Source organism: Sciurus vulgaris (genome assembly GCF_902686455.1).
Source record: "Sciurus vulgaris genome assembly, chromosome: X".
Classification (NCBI taxonomy): domain Eukaryota; kingdom Metazoa; phylum Chordata; class Mammalia; order Rodentia; family Sciuridae; genus Sciurus; species Sciurus vulgaris.
In genome coordinates, this window is record NC_136471.1 from 1,939,472 (window position 1) to 1,950,548 (window position 11,077).

General features: G+C 53.3%; 1 protein-coding gene across 5 annotated transcripts in view; it reads left to right on the plus strand.

Annotated features, from left to right (window-relative positions):
* The window catches only part of BCAP31 (B cell receptor associated protein 31), a gene marked incomplete at its 3' end in the record, with an annotated part of 31,417 nt that extends 23,093 nt beyond the window's left edge, over positions 1 to 8,324 (plus strand). For all 5 annotated transcript variants that reach the window (XM_079124288.1, XM_079124285.1, XM_079124287.1 and 2 more), the window contains 4 exons: positions 4,648 to 4,783; positions 5,618 to 5,741; positions 6,731 to 6,831; positions 7,908 to 8,324. In XM_079124288.1, coding sequence (XP_078980414.1) covers positions 4,648 to 4,783; positions 5,618 to 5,741; positions 6,731 to 6,831; positions 7,908 to 7,946 — 400 coding nt within the window. The remainder of the gene's footprint in view (positions 1 to 4,647; positions 4,784 to 5,617; positions 5,742 to 6,730; positions 6,832 to 7,907) is intronic.
* Positions 8,325 to 11,077: the final 2,753 nt, after the last annotated feature.

Consider the following 11,077-nt stretch of genomic DNA (forward strand, 5'->3'; position numbering starts at 1 on the left):
TGTTTTTTTATTTTTTGGAGTACTGGGGAATTGAGCCCAGGGGTGCTCTATCTCTGAGCTATACCCTCCCCAGTCCTTTTATTTACTTTTTTATTTTGAGTTAGGGTCTCACTAAGTTTCCTAGGCTGGTCTTGAACTTGCCATCCTCCTGCCTCAGCCTCCCAAGTAGCTGGGATTGCAAAACTTTCCTAGTCTTAATTAACCCTCCTGTTTGCAGCTTCCTCAGTTTCAAGACTGCAGGCTCTTGAGAGTGAGAGTCCTGGACCAGCAGAAGCCCCTGGTATTATCACTGCTGCACCCGAAGCCTTTCCTGGGCGTCACCTGGTTTTGGTTCCTTGCCAGGATGGCTGCCTCATTTTTTTCTTCTGACAGCTGAGGCATGTTTTGTCCAGTGTCCTCTGGCTACACTGCCAGGTTCTGATGGGCTATGACATTGTGGAGTCAGCAGGTGGCGCTGTGACACTGGAGTCACGCTTGTGCAGGGCAGAGGAGAAGAGCTTGTGGTGCACAACCTATGCCTGCAAGGGTGTTGTCTCACCTGACACCCCTAGGTCCTCACTGAAGGACCTTTTATGGGGACTTGCTCCCTTCCCACTTCCTGTTAAGCCCCTGTCTTCCTGTTTGTTCACAGGGGAGACAGGATTGGTGAAAAGTGCCTATGAGCCATGTCTCTCCCCACTTGATATGCTTGGCCCTGTTTCTCTAGAGTCCAGAGAGATTATATTTCTTCTGCCTTCTCTTGTTTACTCAACCTTTTATAAAAGCATGATAGCCCTGCTCAGCATCCAAGAACATTTTACCAAGAAAGTCAAGCCGAGTTCAGGTATTTGGGGTTGACATTTGTCTGCCAAGGACACATCTGGATTCTGTTAAGTTCACTGGCCTTTCCTGATGTCATTAGATGCAGTTAATCTGGGTCCTGGGTTGTTTTGTCAGTGACTGTTCCTTTAGGAAATTTCTTTGGCTCTCAGGTTCTCACCTATGCTCCATAAATGAATAGCGAAGAACAGCTATCTGGGTAACAGCTCTCAGGAGATAAAGCAGAGAGTGATGGAAGAGAACATGGCAGGAGAGAGAGGCAGTGTGGTGGTCAGCAGACTAGTGTGTCTTGGGTCTCTTGAAGCCTGGAAATTCTGAAGGTTACTCCTGTTCATCATGCTACACTCAGTCCCGGGCCCTGGCAAATTCCATAGAGAGCAGTGTGGAGGAATGCCAGGGTGAGGATGTGGGAGGTGGAGGGTCACTGAGGGGACCGTTGACTGGGGTCTGGGTGAATGACCCAGTGGGTAAGGGAGCAGCAAAATGTTCTAGAAGGCTGACTCCCAGGCTGGCAAATGCTGGTGAGCCTGCTGGGAAGGGCCTGATATGCCTTGCTGGGGCCTCAAGGGAGCAGGCTAGGGACAGAAGCCAGAGCTCAGGTCTGCACCCAGCTCGTGGTGAATTGCTTTTCCTATGTGCTTTCTCTACTGCCACCAAGACCACAAGCCTGACTTTCTTGCCAACAGGGTCTGAACTGACACTTTCCCACTGCTGTCTCTCTTCTGTCATTGGACAGATTGGTGAGCACTGTCTTTTTGTGCCTTCCTCAGTGCCAGGCCTGCAGGTGGACATGGGTGGATCAAGGAGAAAGGGCAGGCTTGGGCCTGATAAGCAGCCTCAAACATGTCCCCTCACCCTTATAGGAGTGAGATGAGGTCACCTGGAAGGCCCCTTTTCATTGTGCCAGCTACAGGGGTGTAGAGACGAAAGGTACAGTGCTGGCCTGAAGGTGTTCATAATAGCCTAGTAAGGCAGCCAGATCAAGTGAGAAGGATGCAGAAAATTGAGAAAGAACCATGCAGCCTTGTGTATGCAGGGAGCTGCTGGGAGCACCCAAAAGTCGGGCAGTGGAGTGAGAAAGGCTCTTGCCAGGGAGGTGATGGTTGAGCTGGGTAGGAGACACTGTGGCCTAGAGGACTGACATGCAGACCAGATGTGTTCTGGGAATGGTGAAAGCTTCACGTTGTCTAAGCAGTGGCTTGACAGGAGGAATGGCAGGTGGGATCTGTCTGCTTCTGGGTGAATGGGAACTCTGGACTGCTGGAATGCTAGACTGATGGGGACATAGTACTAGTGGTAGGGATGACTGGATGGTGACCTGGGCTGAGGGGTGAGGAGGATGGATCTTAAAATTGCTTGTGTGTCCACCACCATGGCATGGATGCATGGAGTGGTTGGATCAGGTTGGGTAAGGGAAGGCCTGTTTTGGAAATGCTGAGTTTGGAGCGTCTCTAGGGACATCCAAGATCTGATGTTCAATGGGCAGCCGGATATGAGTCTGAGTGGTGTATAAAACTTTTCAGGTGTAGGATTGACCAGAAGGAAGTAGGAGATACAGAGCAGACCCCCAAGGAGCAGAGTATTGGGTGGTGGGGGATGGGGAGGACATCATGAGGGTGACTTGTCAGCAGTGCTACATGCAAGCAGAGTGTGGGTGCTGTGAGGTCTTCAGGGTGGTCACAGGATCTGGCAGTTAGGGGAGCACTGGTGGTCCTGCTGGTGTCCTTGACTGGAGTTGGGATTGGTGGGAGAGAGGGCCTGGTAACTACAGGAAGGAAATCGAGGGGCAGATTTCTGGGGGGGAAGACAGCATAGCAGAGCAAATTATCCAGAATCACAGATGAATCAGTGGATGGTGTGGAAGAGAACTGTCAGGGTTGGGGTGGACAATGAAGGTGTCTGCCCTTGAGGCAAACCAGGGTGCTCAGTGTGTGGAGTATCTGTGATAGTCTGCCAGAGGAAAGGGAACCAGAGCCTGGTAGTGGGGACACTCACTGTTCACCACTGCAAGCCGGAGGCCCTGTTGGGGCCGAGCTGGGCCAGGATTTTGAGTGGACACTGCACCCATCTTGTGCTGGATTCTGTGGGTGTTGTAGCCCAACCAGGAAAGACAGCACAGAGAGGGGCTGGGGCCCCTGCTGCACTGCCACTGTCATTACTATCCTGCTGACCTCCCTGGGTAACTGAGGCCATAGCCATGGGCACTCCCAGTGGCCACTAGCACTGCCTGGTTGGGGGTTGGGGAGATAACCCTCAGTCTTGCCTGCCTGTCTTTGTTGGGTCCCCACAGGGCCCATCTCTACCACCAGGTGGCACACATGTCCCCCTCCCCCCATTTCCAGCTGGGAGGAGGGGCCTCTTCCTCATCAGCACAGGGACCTGCTCAGGAGCCAGGGAGGTCTGTGCTGGGGGTTGGGGCCAGTCACACTTGCCTTTCCTTCTGGCCTCTCCATGACTTCTGGCCATGCTGCTGTGAGTCAGATGCGTGGCTTCTCCCTGGCTCCTGGGGTGCTCAGTAGCTCTCTCCACCTTCAGGGCTTTAGCCCAGTGGGGGGCAGGCTGGTGGGCAGCTGGGGGCTGAGGCAGGGAAACCTGAGCCCTAGGCCACGAGGTCTAGATACTAATTTTAGAGAGCACATGTCACTGGAAACTCTCCTCTCCTGCCAGGAATCAATGGCCTGGCGCTCCCTGTGCTGCCAGGGGCCCCTGGGAGCCTCTCCCCAAACGAAGAACCATGGGCCTCTCCATTCCATGTATGCATTCCTGAAAGGGGCTCTGCCAGGGCCCTGGAGATCCCTGGCTCAGGCCAGGAAGAGAGCTCACCTGCTCTGCTTTCCTATTCTTGCCCACCTGGGCTGTAGGTAGGGATAAGCAGAGCATGCCAAGGCCTGGCAGGGCCAGAGAGGACAGCCTAGGAGCAGACTGCTGAGGTTTTGAGCAAGCGCTTTTTGTTGAGTGCCCTGGAGGAAGCAACTTTTCTTCCTTTTTCCCTGGGCCTCTCCATGCCTTGCCTCTGTTTGGACCAGGCCCCTTTGCATGATATGGGGAAGGGACTCCTGCCCCCATCTCCTTTCTTCTTTTCCCTGCCAGCCCATTCCCACTGCTTGGACAGGGGTCTGCCTTCAGCTGCCCTGTTTTCCTCTGCTTTAGATAGGCAATGGGCACCTGTGCCCTGGTTCTTTTGCTCTAACCTGGGAAGACCTCAGTTTTGGCACTGTTATATAACAGATGCCTGTATGGTGGGTTTGTGAAAGAGGTTGAGGGGAGAAAAGTCCTTTCTCATGTCAGGACCCAGAAGCTGTGTCCTTGGAGTAAAAAAGCTGCGGTGTTTTCGATTGTAGGCTTTGGAGTAACAGGTATGAACTGGAATTCCAGCCATGTCCATTTCTCACTCTTAACCTTGGACACCTTATTCTGCTGTGTCTCAGTTTCCTCTTCTGTAAAATAGGAGCAGTGGTAGTAACTACCTTATAAGGTAGATATGAAGGTTGGGCCTGGCGTGTTGGCTGCTGTTCTCTTCCAGAGGCAAGCCCAGCCTTGTGGGGAGGAGAACTATGCTGAGGCTTGTCTGGCATGTTCAAGTCCTGACCTGGGTCCTTGTGCTACTGTAGCTGGGCTGTGTCTTGGATGTCCCCAGGCTCCTGCTTTCAACCTCCCTGAAACACCTGTAAGAGCCCAGAGTGACTGTTTTGGGGTTAGTGGCAGAAACCAGCCAGGTCCAGGCTGGAAGCAGGCCGGGGTGGTGGACAGCCAAGAATAATTCCTGCCAGCCAATTTGCTCTCTTCTTTTTCTCACTTCTCCCTTTCCCTTTTTGTAAACAATTGCAGCCTGCTTAGGCGCTTGGTGACTCTCATCTCCCAGCAGGCCACTCTGCTGGCCTCCAATGAAGCCTTTAAAAAACAGGCAGAGAGTGCTAGTGAGGCAGCCAAGAAGTACATGGAGGAGAATGACCAGCTCAAGAAGGTGAGTTCTGTGGGATTCCTGGGGTCATGGCACCTGAGCCACATTCCCACTGTCAGTATGCTGGGGATTCTTTGAGACTACTGCCACCTGAGAAGCTTAAGAGTTGGGCGGAAGCGCAAAGGACAAGTTGTCAGTTGGGAGGGTGGGCCTGCTAGAAGGACCCAGAGTGACTCTCACATCTGAGAAGGGGGCATTATTGCTACTGTGTCCTTTCCATTCTCCAGAAGATGACTATCAGCCACAACCCTTCAGGGGCCAATAACGTTCTTCAGTACTAGGGACAGGGTTGTTGGCCAAGTCCTCGAAGGCTTGTCAGAGGAGGTGAGGTGTGAGCCAAACTCAGGAGCAGACAGATTTGGAGTCACCAGTGGGATGCGGCTAGATGGGCAGGGGTGAGTTTGGGGTCATTGGCTATAGTGAGCTGCTAGAGCCTGGGGAGAGGAAGGGATGGTAAGTGGTTAGTTGGAGGTGACTAGCAGAGAGCTCCAGATGACAGCAAGTTGAGTCATTGGAGGGACCAGTTAACCCCGTGAAGCCGCTGAGTCTTGCTGGTGAGGAAGGAAGCACGGCCAGGGGCCAGGGGAGGCAGGGCATGTGGCCTGTGAGCCTGCAGCAAGCAGGTGGCTCTACTGACCCTTCCCTGTCTCCTCGGCAGCCAGCCACTCCCTGGCCTTTGCCTGGGAGCAAGCTGTAGCCCAGTTCTGCATTGACATTTCTGAAGGGACAAGTGCCCAGGGCAGCTTGAGGAACTGTGGCGTGTGGTGAGGAAGGACCAGGCTAGAGCCTCACCCTCCTTTCCTCCCAAATAACCAGGGCCCTCTGTGCTTTTCCCAGGGAGCTGCTGTGGATGGAGGCAAGTTGGATCTTGAGGATGCTGAGGCAAGGCTAAAGGAAGAGAACAAGAACCTGAAGGCTGACCTGAAGAAGCTAAAGGACGAGTTGGCCAGCACCAAGCAAAGTGAGGGTTGTCTTTCTGTATCTCCCACCCTTCAGAAGCCTGGAAGCTGTGTTGTCAGCTGCTGCCCCTTTTGTACCAGAATATTCATAACAAACCTCATGTGCAAGCTCAAGAGCTGGGTGGAAATGCACACAGCACCATTGTGTTTGCCGAGCCAAACACCGCCGAGCTCAGCCCCCAGCTAGGTGGGGCTCAGTGATTTGAGCTGGCCCTGGAGAAGCCCTGGCAGCTGCCCCACATGCCATAGCAGTGCCTGCTGGGGCTTTTCCCATTGGGAAAGGCAGGCAGGGGGAACCTGAAGGTGCCTTGGAGCTGAGGACAAAAGGAATGTCAGGAAGGGAGTGGATAGGAATTCATGGTGTTTTATTATTTTTTAAAAATCTACACTGGCTTTTTGTCTTTTTATTTTTCTTTGTTCTTAGATATACATGATAGTAGAGTGTATTTTGACATATTATGCTGCATGGAGTAGAACTGATTCTAGTTAGGATTCCATTCTTGTGGTTGTACGTGATGTGGTCTAAGCCAGCTTTTAACTGGCTTCTCCCCCCACATGCCTCCAACTCAGTCCAGAGCACCTTCACTGCATTCCACATGCTTTGGCTGTGTCTACTCTCTAAGATGTCGTCGTCGTCGTTGTCATCATCATCATCATCATCATCATCATCATCAGGGGTTCTTTGAGGCTAGGATTTTGCTCCCTCTCACTCTCCTTGAAGGCCTCCCCCTGCAGCTGAGAGGCACTGGGCTTCCCTCCATTAAAAGAACCAAGGGGTTTCTTTGTATTTTTTCGCTTCTTCTAGCTGTTCAGTTGTCCATTGTGCCCATGCTCTGGGGGCCGTAAAGGCCTTTATTTAGAAACGGAAGTAACTGCACATACAACCTCATTTGAGACAGATTATAGGCAGTGTCCTATGTCTTCAGCAAGTTAAGTTTTTCCTCCCAGTCATTTAATTTCTTTCTGCCTTCCTAATTTCTATCATTTTTAGGACTAGAGAAAGCTGAAAACGAAGCTCTGGCCATGCGCAAGCAGTCTGAGGGCCTTACCAAGGAGTATGACCGCCTGCTGGAGGAGCATGCCAAGCTGCAGGTGAGTGTCTGTGCCTGTGCTGGTCAAACAAGGCTTAGAGTTAGGGCCTTGTAGCAAATGCCCTGTGTGTGGAGGAGTCTGTTGCTTCTGCCTAGGCCCTGCTGCAGGTCTAGATGACCAGCCAGTGGCACTCCCCTGCTTCCCCTTGTTGCTTCCTTTGCTGCTAAGTCTGAGCCTAGAGCAGACCCAACAGCTAGAACCCTTCATGGTGGGGTGTGGCCTACCAGTGAACGGTGGGCGCCTCTTGAGGCAGCCCTCGGTGGTGGGTTGGCTCTCTGTGCTCTGGGCTTTCCCCAACTTGAGCCCAGGCTCAGGGCTCTCAAAAGGGGCTACCCCCAGCCCATGGTATGGGGCCCCATCAAGAATAGATAATGCAGGTGAAACAGTGGGACCTGCTGCTGGCTGCTTTTCCCTTGAGGTTGGGAAGAAAGCCTTGAAGGCCACTTTCACCTGATACGTGCTGGTTGATGCCATTGCCTGCCACTGCAGGTCTGGTCTAAGTCCTCAGGCTAGCCTGGGAACTCCGGGTGCATCTGGAAGCTTAGATGGTTTGGAAGTTGGGCTGTAGGGCCAGGTAAACACCCCAGTGTTCACACAGCCTGCCTTGGTGCTTGGCAGTCCAAGCTTAGGCACCACAGTGGGCGAGGAAGAAGGGCTCAGCCCCACAGTGGGGATCCACACCCTGAGTGGAAGGTAGACTCTCTGGAAAGGACTTGGGTTTTGAGAGGACCTCTGGAAGGTGTGCAGAGTTGGGAAGGGCCTGAATCAGGACTTGAAAGATAGCTTGCTGTTTGCCTGAGAGAGAGGAGATCTTGGTTCTGGTCCAGCTTCTGTAAAAACCATAATGGAGGCCTCCAGCTGCTCCCCCAGCTGGAGAACCTCAGTAGTCCTTGCAGTCCTCCACCCTGGCAAGTCTTTCGGTGCTGCTGAGGGTGGGGCATCTTGCTTGCCTGGATACCTGTCATTTACAGGAGAAGGGAACCAGGCTGGGCCTCTGGGCACACATAGGGCTGGAGGCTGAAAGGGAGGAATGGGCATTGCCAACCTACTGCTTTGGGGTTTCTGTCCCTTTCCAGGCCTCGGTAGATGGTCCCACGGACAAGAAGGAGGAGTGAGGGCCTGTCTTCTTCTCTGCCTGCAGCTGGCTTCCACCTGGCCTGTGTGTGCTGCTTCCTGGGAGCCTGGCCTCTCCCCTGGTACTTCAGTTCTTGCCCTCTGCTTGCCCCATTCCCTTCCACAGCTAGTAGCTTATCTAGGCCCCTTTTCACCCTGCCAGCATACCACAGGGGACCTGATTGTTGCTCATTCAGATTGAGTTTGCTGTTGTCCTGCCCTCCTGGGCTGTTTCCACTCTTAGGAGTGTGGAGGGCACTTGTGACCAGCTCGAGTTTGAGCCCCTTTTGTTTTGCCACGTTTATGTGTTCTCTAGTCCTACAGGAGTTCTGTGAAGCAGGCCATCTAGTTCTCCTGGGGCAATAAAGGTTATTATCATGTGTATGTGGTCCTCGTGTGTGACTGGGGCTGCTTGGAGGACTGCTACCTCCCCTCACCACTCCAGAGCAACCAGGAAGGCGAGGCAGGGGCTCTGTGCAGCACCCTTCATTTCCTTGAGCTGCTTCCAGCCCTGAAGGCCAGGCTCACACTTGCCTGCAAAGGTCCTGTCTTCTTCGCCCTTCCCCCTTCTCCCCCAGGCCTAGACAGGCCTCACTTTATGGCTCTTGGGGAGTGTCTGTCCTGCCACTCTCTCTGAGGGTTGGCAGCCATCCGGGGAGCTTGGGAAGCTCGGTAAACCGGCAGGGCTTCCTGATGGCAAACTTGCCTGCCTTAGCTGGGTTCCTGTTCATTGCAGCCGGGACAGATACAACGTGGCAGAATGCCACCAGTCACTCCCTGCCCCACCCCCTCCTGAAGGTTTGCAGCATGACCTCTGACTAATGCGGACTGGGAGAGGAGACTTGTCCTTGGCAGTGACCTAGAGCTGGCCCAGGGCAGAGTGAGGCAGTGGAGATGAGCCATGAATGGGTTGGGGCCCCTCTGCTGACTCCAGCCTTGAGAACACTGGGCATGGGCCTGCCACTGTGCACTGGCTTGCTGGTGGTTCCCCCATGGCTTTCCCAGAGCAGGACCTAGTGCAGGGCCAGCCTGCAGCTGAACTGCTCTCCAGCAGGGCACAAGAAAGAGCTTGTCTACAACAAGGTGCTTGTCCTCTGTCCCCCAGCCTCCTCCCTTCACAGGGTGTCTGCCATGCCTGGTATCTGTGTGAGGATTGGGTGGAGGGGTCCGGGAGCTGGTAGAGGTGTGTCTCTTGGAATCAGGGTGATCCCTGTAGATGTTGACACTGGCAGGATGGCTGATGGCCAACTGTGTGTTCCCCCTCTTGCCTGCACAGTCTGGGCCCAGGCCAACAGCTGCCTTCTCCTGCACCTTGTCACCCTTCCTATGCTCACAGTGTGGCTACCTCGCGAGGAGTCGCACCCCTTTCTCAGCAAAGAGGTGGTGGCCATGGGGGCAGGGGGCATTCAGGTGACGCCCTCTGGTTGCTATGCCAAGGCTTAGTGAGGGCTTGTCTGCTTTTCCAGGAAGTGTTCCTAGACTCCTTTGGACCTTCCTAGCTCGCCTGTCTCTGTTTCAACAGGCTAAAGTCCAGACAGCTTCTCCTGCTGTTCCACCCTGGCCCTGGCAAAGCCCCTCTCTGGCCTGGCTTCTGAGGCATGCCTTCTAATGGGACAGAAGGTGCTGAAGCACTCTGTTTTCCCACCCATGTCTCCCACTGTACTTGGAGAGACCTGGGGACTAAGAGCTCTTGTTGATCCCTATGTCCTAACCCCTAGTGCGGAAGCAGATTCCTGAGTAAATGGCACATGCCTGCTACTGCAGAAGCCAGTTTAAATGGCACCCTTTCGTGAAGTTGCCTTTTTGTGACATCACTGTTTGCTGTGTCTTTGGTGGCATTGTGGCAGGTGGCTTGGAGGGCATTTGGCCTGAAGGTGAGAACAGCAGACCAGGATTCTCATCCAGGCAAAAAACCTGGCTGAGAACTCTTCAGGAGTTGATGTAAGCCTGTCAGGGGTGGGGTGGGGTGGAGCCCTGAGGGTGACACTAGCTGTTGGCTCCTTCTGATGGGTGGAGTCAGTTGGGGACAGGGCAGTGTGAGGGGCCTAGGGCACCCTGGGGAGGGGTCTAATGCACACTTAGGAAGGGCCTTTGTAGCTATTGAGGAAAGGGTAGCAATTTGGGAGCAGTGGGCAGACAGGGATTCTGTGAAGAGAGAAACTGGAAAACTGGAAAGAGAAGGATGACAGGGAGGCTGTCCAGGCTCCCACTTGCCTACCTGAAGACTGTTTCCTGTCTGTTTCTGCACACAACAGAACCAGAGCTGCCCGGTTGCCCTCCCGCCCACGGTGCCACATGCTCATTGAAGGCTGCCCTCTGCATGTGCTGGATGTCCCATCCCTCTGAGGACCTATCTCCCTTTGATTTTGGGGCGGGGGGGGGGACTTGTACGGTTGTATTGGAGATTAAACCTAGGGCCTCATGCATACTAGGAAAGTGCTGTGTCACTGACCTACACTCATATCCCTTTTTGAATTTTATTTTTGATACAGGGTATCACTAAGTTGCCCAGGCTGTCCCCAAACTTGTAATTCTCCTGCCTCAGCCTCCTGAGTCACTGGGATTATAGATGTGTGCCACAGTGCCCAGCGGAATGTATTTATATATAATGAAAAACGTATTATCTCCACTTTTAATTGTACACACAGTCAGTGGTATTAAACACATCCACATTGTACGTCTATCACCACCATCTGTCTCCAGAATTGCCCATCTTCCTGCATTGAAACCTTGTCCCTGTTAGACACTAGGGCCCCATTACCTTCCCCCCCAGTCTCCGGCACCCATCATTCTACTCTATGGGTTTGACTGCTATAGGAACCTCCTGTGAGTGGAATCATGGCGTTTGCCTTTTTGTGACTGGCTCATTTCACAGCATCATGTTCTCAAGGGTCATCCATGTTGAAGCATGTGCCACAATTTTACTCTTTAAAGCTGAGTAATATTCTATCGTATGGACATGCCATACTTGATCCATTCATCTGTCTCTGGACACGTTGGTTCCTTCCACCCCTTATTTATTCCACTCCAGTCAGGCTCCTCCCCCAAACCTTTTGTCTAGGTCTCTGAGAGCTCACTGCCAGAACCAGCGAGTGCTGTAGCACTGTCTTCCTTGACCAGCAGCAGTATCCGG